Here is a 19,164-nt window from a genome sequence, read left to right on the forward strand (position 1 = left end):
TCAGGTGTAAAGCAGGAAGGTATCAAAACAAGAACAGCTTTAAACACACCTGTACATCATGCTGAATATTATAAACAAAGGCTTAGTGACTGTATTTATCTGACAGAGCAGGAGGATGATGAGAGCCGCTTGTTTTAACTACTTCCTGTGTTTAACAGAAGGTGTGGGCTGACTGCACTACATCCTGTGTGAAGCTGCTGGCACAGAACATATGACAAACGAGTGTGAAGAAAAACAGCTCAGATAATAAGACAGTGAACTACACCACTGAGTACAAAGAAGGAAATGAAACTGAGCTGCTAATTATCTATACTGCAACTTATCAAGTAACAATCTTTTGCATAAACAGTATGTGGGTGTGGACGGAGTAAAAGAAACATCCTGATACCAAAATGCAAAACAGCAGTCTTAAAAATACCAATTCGACCTACATGCCCTACAAACCAAGGTGATATTCATATTGGCAGATGTTCAATGTACAGTACTATAAAGGAGAGAAAAGCAGAAATTACATTCCAGATGTTAGAACTAGAGAGTATTTGACATTTTTCGTTGATTAGTTATTTTAAGGGCAGCACGGCGGCGCAGTGGTTAGCGCTGTTGCCCCACAGCAAAAAGGTTGTGGGTTTGAGACCTGGCTCACACAGGGCCTTTCTGTGCAGAGTTTACATGTGTCAGCGTGGCTTCCTCCCACAATCCAAAGACATGCAAAAAAAAAAGTCAGGTTAGGTTCATTGGTTACTCTAAATTGTCCATGAGCGTGAATGGTGTACCCCGCCATTAGCTCCAGCCCCCCTGTGACACTGAAAAGGATAAGCAGTTTCAGTTGATGGATCGATAGTTATTTAATTATTATCAAACTGTTGTGTTCTGTTGATTGACTTAATGAACTTGACTATTAACTATACACACTATTATTCAAACTACTTTATATATTACTGTTCAAGTATACTACTTACTATATTTAAGCAGCAGTAAGTCTGTACACCAACATCCCTGCAATAAATCCTGATTTCAGAAAGCTGAAGCATTTTAGCAAAGGTTTAAGCATGAGGACTGATGATTGGTTAGGGTTCCGTATCCATTCAAGCAGCACACAAACAACGTTCAGAGTTTGAAAGAGACTGAAGTAAAAAAGTAACCACTGTAACATCGTCACTGGCCTTCATGCTGCTTTCAACTGTTTGCTGTTTTCCAGAGTGTTCAAGACACTGAACGTGAAACGCAAACAGAAAGGCAAACTCATCTACTGGCAATGGTAAAGGAGTCAAGCACCTACTTTCAATGGGTTTACCTGTTTTAAATAAACCTGCATATCTGTGCAAATATTGGTCTTAGATGGTAAATGATAATAAAGATCCTGTGTCTCCGTCTGTTGACAGTAAGTCAGACTCAGCCAAATCTTCGCCTTTAAGAAATGTTTGTTTGTCTTATACTCAGCTTTCTCCCCTCCACCTCCTCCTCCTCCTCCTCCTCGCCACCTTGCAGTTCGGTCCCAGGTCACGATCACAGCAGGCTAATCCCAGATTACCCTCCCAGCACGACGTGGGTTCAATCTCCTTTCATGTCTAGCCGAGCCGGGCCGGGCCACAAACCTGCGCTGGTCTAAAGCCCACACTGGCTGCCACTGACAGATCAAATTACAGTACAGAGCCTCCACCTCAACACATCTACTGTGACTATTCTCTATGTAACACTCACTTACAGGCAGCAGCAGTGTAAGTGGGATTACAGTGGATTTCCAAACTGAGGCCCCGGCACCCTTTGTGGACTAAACTGTGGCCAGATTGTGGTATTTTCACCAAGTCGTGACCTCTAACAGGAGAAAGTTGAGCTTCTGAAAGGCTTTGGTACATTTTCTCACACTCTTCCTGCACATGTATACACACTGTATCATAACGTGACTGTCTGAAATCTGTACGGCGAGAAAACGCTCAGGGCACATACACCCATCTGTCCTCAAGCCAAAAACTGGTTGGATTGCTTCAGAGAGACGTAGTGAAACTGACAAAGAAGAAAACATGTCGCCTCAGTGGAGAAATTACTCTTTTAACTCTTTCAACCTCCTGAACAAAAATCAGATGATTGACGCCTTCTGTGTGTAAGAATCTGCAAAGTAAAAACCCTTTGGACCATCACATCATAGTTAAACTCACACAACGGCTCCAGATCTGAAACATGTTTTTATTCCTGACATTATTCATTGGTATTTATATCAACAAACAACTAGAATGACAGAACTGCAAAGAAACAGACAGAACGATTTGAGTTGTTTCTTACTCACATTTCTCCTCCAGATGTCTCAAACAGACTTTTATAATCTTTTAGCTTTGTTTTCTAAAAATTTAGGAATTCTTATAATTTTTAAGGTTAATAATTATTTGTTTTTAGTTTATTTCCATGCTGTCATTTAGATCCTGTCACCAAATTCTTTTGATTTTTCTTTCACTTGTTTGGAGTTTGCAGCTAGATGAAGGTCTTTCCCTATTTCTTGGTTTTACTGTGTTTTATTTCATTACTCGACAAACTGCCATTTTTTTTTTCTCAGCAAACAAAAGCTTTATCGTGATTGTCACCTCAAAAGAACTTTAAAAAATGTGTGTATACATGTGTTGTAGTTTCCTGGTTATGAGTTAGCATGTAAACATCATATCCCAGTTTAGAGAAACCTGGACATAGTACCGCCAGCACTCCTACAGAAACCATGAAACTGGCATGTAAACAAACAGTGGTTAAGACGTTGACGTTGACGGATGAAGTTCAGATGGACTGGACGTTTCTTCGGCTCCACTCTGGCTCTTGTGGAGGGATGTAGTCCTTGGAAAGCTGTTTGGGTGCCGCCAGCGTTTCAACATGAGCACTTGCTGTGGCTCTTGCCGCTGCCCTTGGAACCTGATTTTACAGATTCAGACATTTGGGATATATTTTAAGTACTGACAAAGCCAAATTCTTGAAAGATCTTAATCATTTTGCTTCCATTCAAGCAAATGATCTTTCATCAACATACATGTTTCTGTCTGTTGGTGTTTGATCCATCAATATAAAAGCATGACTGTAAAACTACAGATCATAAGGAAATCTGGCTATTATTAGCAAGCAGAAGATCCATTGATCCAGCTATTTCGACTACAAAGATCAGAAAATTCCTTTATTAATTGAAAGAACTATTCATCATGTGAAAACTCTGTGATGTTAGCGTATAGCCAGATGTTTGTTTCATCCAAGAAAGTTCTCCACAAGTAGAATTCCTCAATTCTGAGTCCTTTGCTGTTGTTTCATTGGCATCACTGAAATCTTTTATTGAGAGAGTTCAAACTAAATTGGACCAATAAACAATAAAGTGATCTATCAGTAGGTGCTCTTACGGTCCAGATCGGTTCCTCTGGGCGTCCGAGCTCGCTGCAGATGTTGCTCTGCTTCAGTCTGGGCAGTGACAGCTGGACCAGTCGCTGAGAGATCTGAGCCGACTTGGAAGCAAAGGAGACGATGTATTCAACACTCTGTGGAGCACAAACAGACGGAGGATTGCAAGCGGCATCAGAGCCAAAGCAACACATTTTGCTAAATTGCCAACACTTTTTCTGGCGACTGGGTTGAGAGGGTCGAGGATTTTGACATCACAATCACATGAAAGAGGCTGAAAGCTTCTTTTAACAATGATACAAACTGACAAGGTCAAGAATCCACTCTATTTAGGTCTATTCCAAATCCTGTTTAATCAGTGCAACAGTACTGATGCATGCCATCAGCTGACATTACCGATTAGCATCACCTGCTGGTTTTCTCCCCTAAGGATGGTACCTGTCTGTTGCTCTGGAAGTCTGGATGGTTCAGTTTGGGGTTGGAGAGCTGCAGCAGTCGCAGTGTGACCACAGCAGTTTTCAGTCTGGGGTCAACATGCCAGATGGGACAGTTACTCTCACATTGAGTTGTGTGAAGAGGCCTGTGGGAGACGAAGAAAGACCTGCTAGAAATAAATGTATAAAGAGTCAAGTGGTTTGTGTCTGATTGAGCTGTCTTTGTCTTAGAAAATGACTTTCCTTGTAAAGTGATGTGTTTACTCTCAAGAGATCCTCACAATCTCCACTGGCATTACATTTTGTATCTAGAAACTCTGATGGAAGTACATTTGAATCACATCTGCGGTTATAATTCTAAACAAAAGGCCACTTACTTATCCTCTGAATACAGTCGAAAGCTCTGAGAAATTTAGAATAAGTACTATAGATTAAGATGTGCACACCATGAACTGCAACACCTCTCTCTCCCACTACCTAATAAAGGAAAAATGGCAAAATAGTAACAAGACTTTAACAGCCTAGAACAAGATGACTCCAAACTAAAAGCCTTTCTAAGATGTATTCTTATAAAAAACATAATTATCAGACAAAAATGCAACTGAAACTCTGAAGCTGTAACAAGCAAACAAGGCTGCCAAATGGCTGACCACAGTTTGAATCATACCACTGGATATTTGTAAAGACACCTGGAGACATTTCCATACATTTTTGTCACGTCAAACACATCAACACTGCAGACATGGGCATCTGTGATCGTGACGAACAACACAGGTATTTTAAGCCAAACCATGACGTTTTCCAAACCCTAACCAAGTGGTTTAATGTGCTTAAACGTAACCAGAGCATAAGCAGAGTGTTGTGACAAGAGAGAAATAGAAAATTCAACCTAAACAAATGTAAAGTTGCAAAATAAAGAAACATTCAGTTTCCATTTATCTGTGGTTTAGTAGAAACGGTGGGATGGTAACGGAGTCATTGACTGGTTCATAGTTTAACGATAACACTACACAACTGTTACTTCAGTATTTGAGTATATTATTTTACTTCCCTTTACAACAAATGTCTCAGTTGGGAGGACATGTTGTATAAATAAAGTGATTTGCAACACATAAAGGTAAAACGGGAAAAAGGTAAAAACATACAACTTTCATTTTGTCAAGGTAGGCACTTTTATTCCCCGAGGGCCCATGTGTCTAATTTGAGAAGAAAAAGAATTTGACTTTCATCTGCCACATGGCTCATGCCGTCTTGTCTTTTGTCTGCTTTATTTATTTATTTTGCTTTTTTGTGTTGTTTTTTTGGAGCAACAAGATGAGAGGATTAAGTTTCGACTGCTGATGATTATTAGTTTTTGTGCGTGGTTTTAAAACAGCAATCAATGTAATGTCTTCTATTTAAATCCCCAAAACAAATATTCATTTTGTGTATTGACTTCAGTAAAGCCTGTATAAATCTGTCTCCATGCCCAACATGTTCTGCTGCTGCGTTCAGGATTTATAAAAAGACTTCCGCGGCTGTCTACGAGCGTCCCAGGGGTCCTGAACTTTGGACAATAAGCTCTATTGTCTCGACTCCTCGCTCTCCCACAGTCTGACACTGAAATAACAGATGTCCAAACGTTGGCTTCCTCATGCAGCGTGGAGACGTTAGTGTTGGACCGCAGCCTTCTCATATTTAACTCTATGATATGTTATATTCTGCTGCGATTCAATTCTAGACTTTGGTTCGTACATGGACTCACTGAGGGAGAATAAAAAGCTTTGGAGTTTGAGTCACAAATCTGTCAAGATCTAGTGACATGGAGGTCTGCTGGAGGGTAATCTCTAAAACAGAAACCTCAGAGTGTTTGTCATGATGCTGGTGGACATACTGTGCACATTTCTTATGTTTAAAGCAGTAATAAGAAGAACTACTACTGACTTACATGGTCCTCTCCAGTAGCTTACACCACTACAAGGAACTTTCATTTTTTGTTAATTCTGGTGGCCTCTGTGGACAAAAGATGACAATGGAGAAACAAAGTTAACTTTTAGTGCCGACCACCAGACTATAAATCAGCTTCTCTCTTTAGGCTGTGGACTCCTCAATTCATCCTCAGCACTCCGCCTTACAAGATAGCTTTAAACTTATCAGAACCAAGTCAGAATCAGACCCAGTGACAGGCATAACATACTGGAAATGAGTATAAAAAGTCTATAGAACTGTTCTTGCTGATGGTGTTGTTTGTTAGTCATATAGAGGCATCTGTATTAAAGTGAGACTATTTCATAACCAGTTAGAGGTTCCTTGTAGTATGTTTAAGTTACACTTAGGGCTGCAACTACTGATTATTAACCAATACAATGGTCTGTTCACAAAATGTTGAACAATTCTGAAAAATGTTCATTACAAATTGCCGGAGCCTGTGGCGACATCTTCAGATTTTTGTTTTGTCTGATTAACCCCCGAAACACAAACATGTTTAATATACATGGTTATAGGTTATAGCTTTAGTATGAGCAGTTCAACCAGAAACATGTTTTTCCTTACACATTTATATTTTTATTATAAAAAACATTCAACTTTTAACCAAATATATCCCAGTTATGATCTAAGGATCTAGATGTCTTTTGACCTGCAAATCACCAAAACACGACCCCAACACAACATGATTATATTGGGCCTATTTGCTCAGAGCATTGACGTAGAAGCCAGTGTTGATCAGTAGAAGATGAGGAATTATTTACAGTAATTCTCTAATTGTCTAAATTCAACCTATTTACTGATTTAACATATCAAATTAAATAACTTATGTAATGACAGTGAGTATTTACACCAGCACCAGAAAAAGCTCTTATATCGGTTTCAGTGGTGATTACAAAGATGCTTAATGAGACTCAAAGCTTCCGCTCACATAATGGACATCCAAACACCCATTTAACCTGTGTTTGTTTGCTTCTCACTTTACTTGTTGTGTTTGATGTCTAATGAGGCTTTTACCCTGCTTCCTGGGAGCTGCAGCTCCTGGTTCTGGGTGTTGAAAGGCGGACAATGTGCTCGTACTGGGACGCCCTGGAGGAAGGACGCTGGATCTTCCTGAAGAAGCTCGCCTCCTCCTCCATCCTGCAGGAAAATGGAAGCTATTACCACGTCCATTATATGTTGTGTTGTGTGACTAGGACAAAAGAATGTCTTCAGCCAGAGGGGGGGAAGGAGGAGGGGGGTGCAGAACAATGGATAAGTTTTGTGTGTGGCTGATGAGGGAGGTATGAGTGGAAAATCATCTGGAATCACAAAACATTAACGTTTGTTAAACGCTCAGTTGAGACAGAGGGAAGACACACAGCAAAAAGGTCAACTGCTCCCTGCTGACAAATTCATTGTGACTCATTGTTTTGTTCTTTAATAGTCAAATATGAGGAAAATGTTTGAGGAATGTCGCATCTCTGAATCACCTTCCTGAGTGATTCAAGTTGTAAAGGATAAGACTGGTGATAATCTATATTTAGCTTATTGTCAACAAATCCAAGACCAAATCAACTATGAAAGTAACAAGCATTGTTGTCTGGTTCATTTTCAGCTCAATCCCACTGAAAATACCCTCATTGTCTGTCTGGAGATACACATAAAACTACAGTGTGCAACCTTTTTGGATACAGATTCAGTCTTTTTTTTAAAGTGAAAGTTTATATTTGAGATCTATTTAAGATTTACGCCGTCAGTAGAAAGCAGAAGGATTCATGCTAAGGGCAACAGACATTAAAATGATCTAAAAACAGAAAAGCTGCAACTTTTTAAGATATGAAGAGTAGTATATGACTGATAAAGCTATATTTCTTAAAATTAGTAGTAGTAAGTAGTAAGTACATTTACTGTGCACATTTTGCTGCTACATCTTGGAGAGTTTTAGTCTGTGTATGTGTGAAGGTAAATGTGTTGTTGTGTTTTATGTATATTTGTGTTGGGGATCTCTTGAAAATGAGATTGTCCTTCTCAAGGTGTTTATCCTTCAAATAAATGTCTAACAATACAAGCCCCACCTAGCATACCCTCTTTTTATCCACACACATTTGTAACTGAGGCATTACACCAGTGATATTGTGATATTTGATTTTACGTTACACTAGCGGAGCAGAACCAGACAGTCTACATCCTAATCAGATTAGAAATTAACCAAATGGACTAGACCTCTTGATTGCAGAGTGATGTGATTAGATGTAGAACAGAAGTGTAATTATCAGGCCTCAGACTACATTTATCACAAATTTAATTCAGTATTCAACTAATCGATGCAAAACAAGCCAATATACACATACTGTATGTATTCAACAGCCTATACTGTGAATCTCTTATGAACCAAACCAGCAGGTGAAAACTGTCATCTTCAGTTACAGTAAATTACTGTTATTTGTTCTGGGCGGTGCACTTCCTGTGTGGGCTTCTGATTGAATTTCACTGCATGATACTGTGCTTTTAATCTGACAACTGACGCGGGTAAACAACAAACAATATCACAATGAAAGCCCCTGCAGCTGTAACTACCATCACAGCCTCTCATGCACTAATTGAGTCTGACAGCTCCCAGGGGTGATCACCTCTGATCGGGATGCAACTGGCATCAGTCCTGAACATCACTTTGCAGTTTCCTGAATCAACTCTGTGCCAAAGAGCATCAAATCATTACCCTTCAGCTTTGCAAACATTTCCATGAATATGTCGATGCAGCACAACATAAAAAGCTTGTTCACACAAACAGCTCTCCCCCTCTCATCTCTTTTTGATGGAGTCATCAATAATGTTCGGGGTGCAGACAGGTTACAGTTACCTCCGGTGGTCCTCCCTTGCTGAGAAGTCTCTTTTGTGCCTGGATAGGTATTGGATTCTTGCGCTTGGAACGGCTCCGAGCGCTGAAGCAGAGACGGGCCATATTGGCTGCTGGTCGCCCCAGCTCAGCTTCTCACTGATCAATGAAAAGATGAAAAGTTTCCAATAAGGAGACGGTGATGAAAATGTTGGTGTAGAAGCAGAATAAATATTTTCCAACTTTCCAATATTTACCAAATGAAAGAAAGACACTTTTAATCAAAAGGGACCTCTATTCATTCCCCCATTGTTTTGTCCTTTTAACCAAACGTCCAAAATGTGCCAGACATCTGTATTTAATTATGTAGTTAAGAAAAATTGCACTCAGGGAAGGAAACAGTGACCACAGAGGCTCCTGAATTCTTGAGGCAATTTCACACTAGATCAATGAACAAACAATTTCATATGATGTAACATCTGGACTGTGAAAACTGAACTTAAATGAGCCGAGGTCACTGTGATACTTTGTGTGGTATCAGGAATGCTGTGTTTGTTTTTACATATGTAAGAAAGAATCAGATTTTAATCAAGACGAAAACTTCGTATGACTCAGCTACTCACCAAGGAGTTGTGGCCCAAACAGTTTTTGAAGTTTTGTGCTGCGCCAGCTCCAGGATTCTGCCAAATAACACAATATTCCCGACCCAAAAAAAACAGAAATCAGCATTACATATGAGTGTAATTCAGAGACTGTAGGCCCAGGGGGAATAGCAATCACTCAGCGGGTTTCCCGTCTCTGTCGAGGGTTTTCTTCTTTCCTGGCAGCACTGTGACATCCAAAAACTGGTCTTACTCTTCAGTTGAAAAGTTGGCTTCAAATTCTAAACCTCACTGTGACCACCAATCAAATGTAAAGACACAAGTGTCAAAGTTTATCTGTGAGCTGGACATTTTCTTGAAAGAGGGTTTTCATTTGGCAGGACTGACTGAGAGAGAAATTTTTAGATTTTTGTCTTGAGCTTTAAGACTTTTTCTTTTTTTCTACTGTGGCCCATCAATGCTGTATAGGAATACAACAAGAAAAAACACGTCACACATCCTCCATTTATCACTAAGAGGCAGCAGCCTGTATAAACATATCATATATTGTTCATACACACTGTAATGTGTTAGCTAAGCAGCTAACCTTTCAACTGTTAGCAGGGTGTTTCAACTGTCAGTTTTAGCTATTGAAGCGGTTACTCTAATACTTTTTACTATTTCAACTGTCACTTAGCTAACTATTCTATTTCAACTGATAATTCATTACTTTTAGCTATTTTAACTGTTAATTTAACACTTTTAGCTAACTATTTCAACTGATAATTCTCCACTTGTAGCTATTTCAACTGTTTTCGTTAACCATTTCAACTGTACAAGCTTATTTGTCAATTTTATTTATTTCCTGTTTATTTTATTTTTTAAAATATGTAACTATTTCAAAACGTTTGTTACTTTGAGATCACTATTTCAACTATGCTGATGACTTTTAAATACCTGTTCCAACCGTTCCATAACCATCTGTTTCAAACTGTTTCTTTAAACTGTTTAATTCTTTATCCATTATTTTCACCAAGTGATTTTTCAAGTTTATCACCTTTAGCTAATTATAAATGTATAATGTTACACATATTATACAGTAAATACATTATTATGAAATGTATACAAAGGATAAGTAATGTAAAGAAATAAAATACAGTAAAGTACACTGGAAAATATTCAATAGTGACTCAAAAGTAGCCATTATGATTTTACATCAGACTCATTAAGATTGGACTTTGTAAGAAATTCATATAAATGATGTTAGATACTTCACCTGTTTGTTGGACCAAATCGGGACTGAATCCCTGTAAGAATAAACAACTAAACAAATTAGACTGAAAATAATAAATAGAACTCTTTTGAAGACTGTGTTGCACATAAAGGTTTACCTTGTTTTCCAGACACCATCTCGACAGTAGCAGCAGCAGGCTGGATGTGTCGCCTCGCTGCCTGTTGATGGTGTCACACTAATCTCCTACTGTTGCTATGGAGCCAGGAGTCCTTGGCAACCAACTCCACACCTGAGGACTCCTTGAAACTGGAGTCTACACACTCAACCCATCCATCTTGCTGTCTCAAGATTTCCGTTGCAGGATGTTAAAAGGAAAGTGATACGTCGAGGTCAGTGTTGAGGGCGGCTGCTGCAGTATTTCTGGAGAGCTGCTGTGTGTTTGGATCAGATTCCAGAAATAAACGTGCTTTGACGAGTAAATGTCAGGCGCTATGTTAGGACAAAGCTTTTATGTCAGTCAGTCTACACATAAATTTGGCACTGCAGGGTGTCTATAGAGACTATATTTGGACGGTCATGTGCTCAATTCTCACTACTACAATGAAAGCACAAGAAGTCATCAATTTAGAGAAAACAATTTATTGTATACAAACACCTGTATACAAGACTACATCAAATGGGGATGAATCTGTTCACACAATACTGTATGTTGGACATGTTTTGATATTGGAAAAAGTGGAAAATTTAGAAAAATGTGCTCTCAAAAATGGTACATGTAAAGGCTTTGCACACTTCAACAACATAGTTCAGAGGTCACAGTGAATTCAACAGTTTCCATCAAATAAAACAGTTTTAAGACAAAACAACAAGCAAGTAGCTGTGTGCAGACATCTCTCTGAACAGCAAGAACACAAGCTTATTCACACTTTTTAAAGACGTCTTTTTTAAGATGAAGTAAATTCCCTTTTTAAGATTAAGACAATACACTCATCAAAGAACGCAACAATGAACTTGTGTCATGAAAGCAATGATATGTTTAAAGCTCTAATCCAAAAATTACACCCCTGCAGTAAGAAATCATTTGGTAGTGTTACAGTTTGGTGACAAGGTCTGATTATTTAATAATAAAATGACAATATAACAGATAATTATTAAAGCAAACAGCCCTCAATATCTACTCTGCCTGCCTCACTCAACAACTGTTTTACTTAGACATTAAATAGTTGTGGTGTCCTGTTGTTTATTAACGGCACATGAGAAAGCTTCAACAGGTCAACAGGTCTCACAAGTTTGATGTCTTCTTCTTCTTAATGCTGTGACAGTTGGCGGCCCCAAATGGCAGAAAGAGGCACTGTTTAAAATGTTTCATATTTTTAATATCCAGAAATCATGTCAAGCACCTTCACTGACCTGAATGCAGCAGATACTACTTACATTTTGTGTTTTACTTTGAGATTTGGAGGCCAAAAAGTGGACAAATAGCAAGTGAATGTAACAGATCTTTATGAGCTCTTTGTACTCTTAAATTGATATGCTTGAATTTATTTTTTCATGAAAATCTTGCCAGGTTTAGCTCTTTCTGTTGAGGTATTAAATATCCTATGGATCATGACACACAAAGAACATTGTGATACAGTTTAAGTAACTAGAAAACTAACAGGTGGTTACATTTATGTTTGCTAAGACAATAAAACTATGAGTATGATGATAACAGACTGTTACACAGATGGGCCTAGAGAATCTACAGCGTGAAATAAATCCACTGTGATTCTGTACCGTCTGACACTCTGCATTAAAACCTGAAGGCAGCACCTGAACTGCCTCTACAGTCACTCGTGTATCATCATCTACAGAAGCCCACAATCTTGTAAAGAGAAATGTTTACGGATCTATTTAATTGGTGAATTAACCCACTTAGATGTAAAGAATATAAATCTTTGGTTTTTCGGAGATTAAGATTAAGATCTGGTCATTTGGTAACAGTGAAAGAAGGAAATGTTTCTCAATGTCAGCGTTTTTACACTGTCACATAACTACATATACCACACCAAAACAAGAAAAGAGTTTTAATTTTCTCAAAAAATAAATAAAAGACTTCCAGCCAACCTGGTGTAGTGAGAACAGTTAAGTGAAAAGGTGCAAACAGCCTATTAGATTTTCTCAAAAACACAGGATTAAGTGATCAATGACAGATGATTTTATCTGCCGTCACAAACCATCTGGGAGATCAGGTCTCGAGCGTCTTGAACACCTGAGCTGAGCTCTGCCTCTCCGTTCCTCACATATGTGCCAATGAGGAACAACTTGCGGTCTCCGACCTCAGACAGGGACAGACCGTCGTGGAGGTCAGTGATGCTGCAGGCTCCTGGAAGGTCCTGGAAACATGAGACAAACAAGAGGAAACATCAGGGATAATAGATCTCAAAGATGATCCCCTTACTTTATAACAAAAATACATCAGAGGATACTCTGTTAGTTAAGCATCCTCTTGTCTTTTCTTTCAGACTATAGCTCCAAGGAATTTTAGGCATTCCCACACACCAAAATCCAAGGAGATAAAAGACAGAATCACTTCAATGTTAAATGTAATTCATGTTAAAAATCGCCAGCTATAAGATCTGATGGACAAAAACTTATGTTTTGATCAAATCATTTCCCACTGACACAGTTAAAGCTCAAAGGGTGTGCATGTTTTCTTACTAAATATTCGGTTTATTTGGATAAGTAACATCATTTCCAATTTCCTGATGACATTAGAGAAATAAAACACATAGACCACAGACAAGAATCTCAAACATTTTGTTTTAGAACAGTCTGTTCAAAAATGCAAGTCTTAGCTTTTAAAATACCCTTTCACTCTCCTGTGAATTCTTGTGTGCAATGTGACTCTTTATCCATTTCCAATCTGAACAACTATTTTGATAACCGATTTAAGAAAAAAATTGATGAAAACGTTCTGGCTACATCTTCTGTTCTGGCACCAAATGTGATTACATGCTTGCTTTCTTCATCTTTTAAAATAACAAACTGAAGATATTTGGGTTATAGAGTTTTAATGAGACAAAAACTTAATGAGATTTTAAGAAAGTGTGATGGGCACTTAATCATTTAATCAAGAAACATTCTATATATTAATCAATAATAAAATCATTAGTTGCAGCCAATCCCAACATAGACTGACAGTGCGAGGTTCTTTAAGGACAACAGGCCTACAGGCTTTTGTTGGAAACAATCTGGAGTGATTTTTCTGTCACACTCACCTGTTTGTTGGCCAGGACCATTAAAGGCAGGCGGGGGTCAGAGACCAGCAGCTCGTGTAAATGTTTCTTAGCAACGGGGAAAAGCTGTGGGTTGGAGGAGTCGACCACAAACACCAGCAGAAGAGCCTTGGACATGTACTTCTGCCAGTACGGCCGCAGCTCCTCTTTACCTCCAACTGACACAGACAGACAGACAGATGACTATGACACCAACTCATTGACTTTTGTTTCCTTCAGATGTGAATAAGAGGTCAGACTCACTTTCTAGGAACTCAATGTGCAGGTCCTCTCTGCTGATGGAGACGGCGTTGAAGCCCTGTGTCGGCTGCATGTCATCCTCCTGGCTGCCAGTGGCCAAACAGTGAAGCAGGCTGGTCTTACCGGCTCCATCCAGACCCAGAACCAGAACCTGGGTCCCAGCTGACTGTACAGGCCGGGACTGCAGCACACACAGAACAATGCACATCAGATTAGCCTTTAGATACTATCTTTTATCTATTGGGCAAAAGAAGCCTAATTTTAAAAATGAAAACAGTTAATTTTGACAAAATGCAGTCGAATACACACTTGTAAACTAAAACATAGTCTAAAATGTCAAAATTACTATTACGTCATTGAAACAGCAACAGTTTTGACAATTGACTTTTTTAAAGCTCCAGTGTGTAGGATCTAGTGGCATCTAGTGGTGTGGTTACAGACGGCAACCAATGAAATATCGCTCGCCTCAGCCTCCCATGCAGTGGCTGCTAAAAACGCAAAACATGCGAGAGGCTGTCACTAGAGCGAGCGGTTGGTTTGTCCGTGCTGGGCTACTGTAGAAACATGACTCTGTGGAAGATCAAGCCCTTTAAATCTACTTCTGTGGACATAAAAGGCCCAAACAACTAAAAAACGCAACGATTCTTAATTTCAGGTGATTATACACTAATTAAAACATAATTTTGAATATCATATCCATTTCTGCCTCTGAATTCTACACACTGGACCTTTAAATCAATGATAAAGCAAAAATGGCCTCATCTTCTCAAACGTGATATAATAAATGTACCTTATTTCAGTGTCTTGTTGAATGTAACGTCTTACTACTATTTATGTTGTCATGATGCCTATGTCCTTTGTTTTTGTATTGCTACCGTATCATTGATGTATGAAAGACCATTTCCACCAGTGTGATGAAAAAAAAGATCCTGTAAGTCATTATAATGAGATAGTATCTCAATATATTGACATAGTATCTCAAAATAATGAGATAGTATCTCAAAATACTGACTTAGTATCTCAAAATATTGACTTAGTATCTCAATATATTGACTTAGTATCTCAAAATAATGAGATAGTATCTCAAAATACTGACTTAGTATCTCAAAATATTGACTTAGTATCTCAATATATTGACTTAGTATCTCAAAATAATGACTTAGTATCTCAATATATTGACATGGTATCTCAAAATATTGACTTAGTATCTCAAAATAATGACTTAGTATCTCAATATATTGACATGGTATCTCAAAATATTGACTTAGTATCTCGAAATAATGAGGTTGTAGTATCTCGAAATAATGAGATACTATCTCATTATTTTTTCAATATTGACTTGGTATCTCGAAATAATGAGGTAGTATCTCAAAATAATGACTTAGGCCTATGTCTTGTGCCTCATATGCGCCAAAGCAACAGAAGCAAGTGGGTGAGACAAGGCAAGAAAAATGATGTGGCTAGAAGCATACAAGACCAACAGTGACCAACAGTGACACTATTATCGCAGGTTATTTTATAGATGCTGTGACCGAAAACAATGGATGTCCACAAAAAGTCAGGTTAAATCTCCGTACTGAGAATACACACGTTGCAGTGATGCAAAAGTTTCTGCACAACAGTGAGGATGAGAATGGTACGGAGTATGTCACTTTAGGTCCAAGTACTGGCAATCAAAGGCTTGAATGTTGGTGGTGCACCTTGAGAAGTGAATGCGTCCAGTTTTGGATGGATCACTTCGACCAGCTGAAAGCAGATGGCTATTTTGTTGACAGCTTCATTGACAAATCACTGATCCAAGTTTGCTTCCAAAATACTATACAGGTATAGTATCCTCAAAATATTGTTTATCAACACAAATGTAACTATGAGATATAACGGCATAAACACGGATTATTTTCACACAACCGTTTCACTCCTTTTCTATAGGAGGAGCTTGATGAAGTTGAACTGTCTGGAATGATCATCGCATAAGAACAACCAACAATCCTCGGGCTCCAAATGCCCGCCCTTCAATAATCTATGCAGGTCCCAATCTTTATGGGTCTCAGAATTTCTTGCAGCCAGCTGATCAAATGAAGATAGAAATAGGTCGAGAGGACTGTGTTTTTAAGGACTATCCTTGTGATGAGGATGTGTTTCACTTATGTATGGAATTTATGGCTGAGCACAACCTTGCCATGTCTGACGATGTGTATGAAATTACTGAACTTTATCTAAGACTTTGTCAAATGATTATTAATGGGTTGGGGGAATAGAGAAAAAGCTTCAGCTAAATAGGCCTACCATTGTATATAAATATGCCCTTAATTGTTTATTGTACATGCCATCTGAAATACAGGCACACAGGGTGGATACATTAGTGACACTGTCTTTAAATTATAGGTTGATGTTTTTGTAGCTCCATTTTGCCTTAACAACAAAGGTATAAAAGAGCAGCACATGTAGATAATAATTTTTACATTTTAATTTTGAGCAAGCTCACACGCAGGTGTTGCATCTCTTTGAGTGTCATTCTAGTCATTATTAGTTACTCTTACAGTAACTGTTATTATGCTGATAAAGCCATTTTGTAATATAGACTGGCGAGTGAGATGCAATAAAACATAACACACGGAGAAGAAAAAAAAGTGTCTTAAATTTTTCCAAACCTGATTTTGAAATTCTTACAATGCTGGTTGTTAAGAACAAATATCTAGTAAAGTCGGCAAAGGTGGATGCTGTCACTTGTTACATTTAATGAATTTTTAGTAGTGAGAAGATGTCCATATCAGTCAAAGGACTGGTTTCAGTGCTCCTAAAATGAAACAAAATAATTAAAATCAAAGTACATCAGCGATTCCATTCTCATTCTTAATTGATAGTCTGATATTTTTGGATATATATATTATTTTATATAATACTATCTCATTATTTTGAAATACTAAGTCAATATTTTGAGATACTTTCTCAATATTTTGAGATACTATCTCATTATTTTGAGACACTAAGTCAATATTTTGAGATACTATCTCATTATTTTGAGATACTAAGTCAATATATTGAGATACTTTCTCAATATTTTGAGATACTAAGTCAATATATTGAGATACTATCTCATTATTTTGAGATACTAAGTCAATATATTGAGATACTATCTCATTATTTTGAGATACTAAGTCATTATAATGACTTACAGGATCTTTTTTTTCATCACACTGGCGGAAATGGGCTTCCATATTGATGAATGATAAATAAAGCTTTGGGAAAAAAAAAACCTTCTCAAACATGATAATTCACATTGACATTCAAAGACACTACCTTGGACTCGACTGTATTGAACTGTAATGGGCATTTCTTACTATTTTGATTCATCTGATACATCATACAATTAACTATTCATCAAGAAAATTATGTGCAGAATAATCAGAAATGAAAATGGTCAGTATTGTACTGTATTGTATTGTAGTTAGTGATAAATCAGCATTTATTTTTATTAAATGGTGGAAAAATCAATGTCCATCACAGTTTTCCACAGCCCAAGAGATGCCTCCAATTTCCTTATTGTAAATACTACATTTTCACGTCATAGTAAAACATCAAATTTGCACACTTGAGAGCCTGGATATCGTGTAATCTGGCATTTTCGCTTACTGCGCACTTAAAGGTTTCACTAAACCTATTCCTAAATAGTATGGTCTAGACCTGCTCTAAATAAAACTGGCATGACAGTTAGTTTGACCTCCAATCTATTTCAGTCAGTAAGCTCCTACATTTCCCAGCATGCCCCCACAGGAACCTCCAGAGAATTTGCTTCGACTTGTTGCTGTTTTAACCATACAAATAAAAGCATTTAGATGCTTGTAGTAATACTCTATAAACTCTTGATGATGTTTAGAATTAAATACAAACTTAAAACATAAAATATGTTCTGTAGAAGCTCTTTAATCTGGTCTAAAGTTAGAAATGTGTTTCTTCTTCTATGGTTCTTTTAGATGTACACACTCCACCACGGTTCCCATGAAGGTGTGTCGGGTAAACTTAATGTTTTACCTCTGGTGCTTTCTGAGCTTCAGCAGCTACAACTGGCGCAGCAGCGACCACGACTGCTTGTTCAGCTGCCTCTCTTCTCTCCTCTTTCTTCCCCTCTCTCGCACTTGTGCCGTCTTGATTCGGCGGTGTTCCACGCTTCTTCTCCCCGAAGGAGGACGCGTAGTTCCAGATAAGATAGGCGACTCCCCCCGCCAGAGCGACGGAGGCGCCGAGGACACCGGCTTCTCTCAGACCAAACATGGCGCTCAACCGCCGGTTCTGTTTTTCAAACTGCCGCTTCTTTTATCCGTCCGTTTCCACCATTGCTCGACTTTTTTGATGAAGATTTTCCAACCTCTTCGTCCTCCTCCTCTTCTCATCAACAAGTGGATTAGCTGACAGGAAGCTCAGGAGGAACTTCTACAAACGATATTTCCGGGCTGCTTTCTGTTGATGCAGTGCTACAGTCTCACCGCATGATGGCGCCCTTATACCCAGTATAAATTTAAATATCTTCAGAACGCTTAGCTTTTTTAAAAATTATTATTATTACAATAAATAATTATTATAACAACAGTTCACTTAATACATAATACTATATAGGAATGAATATTAACTATATAGTTAGTTACATCCCAAAAGACCCATGTCTAAATACTTTTACAGGAAATAAATGAAAAGATGTTGGCGTCATGGCTTTTCCCACTGTAAATAATAAATACATTTTAAAATATTTAGGGAAAATAAAAAAAAATCCGTTGGAGATAAACTCAGAAGTATCTTTGTTGAACTTTCATTAATTCTCCCACATCATGTGGTGGGTATGTATACCAGAATATTTTGCACATATGAAGACCACTTTTAGAGTATTGTTTGTGATTCAGTTGTTTATTTTACGCAGTAAATAAACATATGATAAAATTATATCATGAAAAATTATATCATGAAATAACGATATCCAAAATCTCAGACGATACATAGTCTCATGTCACGATAACGACATATATTGTATATATCACCCACCCTAGTTATAATATTCTCCCTGGTGGGATTTTTCAGACGAATTCAGGCCTTAAAACTCACTCATGGTGCCTCTGGTAATATTAAGTAGTGACTCATTAGCTGCCATTTTTTATTGTATATTTCCTCCAATCACTACTCAGTGAACTGCTCTTTATATTTCTACTGGGTCTTAAACTTCACTTTTTTGACACCACACAAAGGAAGAAAAAGCTTAGCA

General features: G+C 38.0%; 2 protein-coding genes across 2 annotated transcripts; both read right to left on the reverse strand.

The window, feature by feature from the left end:
* Positions 1-2,222: 2,222 nt before the first annotated feature.
* Positions 2,223-10,571, reverse strand: LOC141012886 (sperm microtubule associated protein 2-like). Its single transcript, XM_073486437.1, has 7 exons — positions 10,553-10,571; positions 10,438-10,468; positions 9,204-9,260; positions 8,605-8,739; positions 3,802-3,943; positions 3,366-3,500; positions 2,223-2,892 (listed from the first exon to the last, which is right to left on the reverse strand). Exons 1-7 carry the CDS (start codon positions 10,569-10,571, stop codon positions 2,761-2,763), a joined length of 651 nt encoding a protein of 216 aa, XP_073342538.1. The 3' UTR covers positions 2,223-2,760.
* Positions 10,572-11,018: 447 nt separating this feature from the next.
* Positions 11,019-18,347, reverse strand: arl9 (ADP-ribosylation factor-like 9). Its single transcript, XM_073487654.1, has 4 exons — positions 17,946-18,347; positions 13,917-14,094; positions 13,656-13,831; positions 11,019-12,770 (listed from the first exon to the last, which is right to left on the reverse strand). Exons 1-4 carry the CDS (start codon positions 18,183-18,185, stop codon positions 12,594-12,596), a joined length of 771 nt encoding a protein of 256 aa, XP_073343755.1. The 5' UTR covers positions 18,186-18,347; the 3' UTR covers positions 11,019-12,593.
* Positions 18,348-19,164: the final 817 nt, after the last annotated feature.

The sequence above is a fragment of the Pagrus major genome, chromosome 18 (assembly GCF_040436345.1).
Source record: "Pagrus major chromosome 18, Pma_NU_1.0".
Taxonomy (NCBI): domain Eukaryota; kingdom Metazoa; phylum Chordata; class Actinopteri; order Spariformes; family Sparidae; genus Pagrus; species Pagrus major.

Excerpts from the sequence above, each read along its gene's own strand:
- LOC141012886 (XM_073486437.1), bottom strand. Across the intron at positions 8,740-9,203 it reads GTTTGGGCCACAACTCCTTG|TGAGAAGCTGAGCTGGGGCG; the intron begins GTGAGTAGCTGA and ends TTCATTGATCAG. Across the intron at positions 2,893-3,365 it reads CAGAGGAACCGATCTGGACC|GTTCCAAGGGCAGCGGCAAG; the intron begins GTAAGAGCACCT and ends CTGTAAAATCAG.
- arl9 (XM_073487654.1), bottom strand. The coding sequence starts at position 18,185 with ATGTTTGGTCTGAGAGAAGCCGGTGTCCTCGGCGCCTCCGTCGCTCTG. Across the intron at positions 14,095-17,945 it reads AAGCTCAGAAAGCACCAGAG|TCCCGGCCTGTACAGTCAGC; the intron begins GTAAAACATTAA and ends TGTGTGCTGCAG. Across the intron at positions 12,771-13,655 it reads TGGTCCTGGCCAACAAACAG|GACCTTCCAGGAGCCTGCAG; the intron begins GTGAGTGTGACA and ends TCATGTTTCCAG.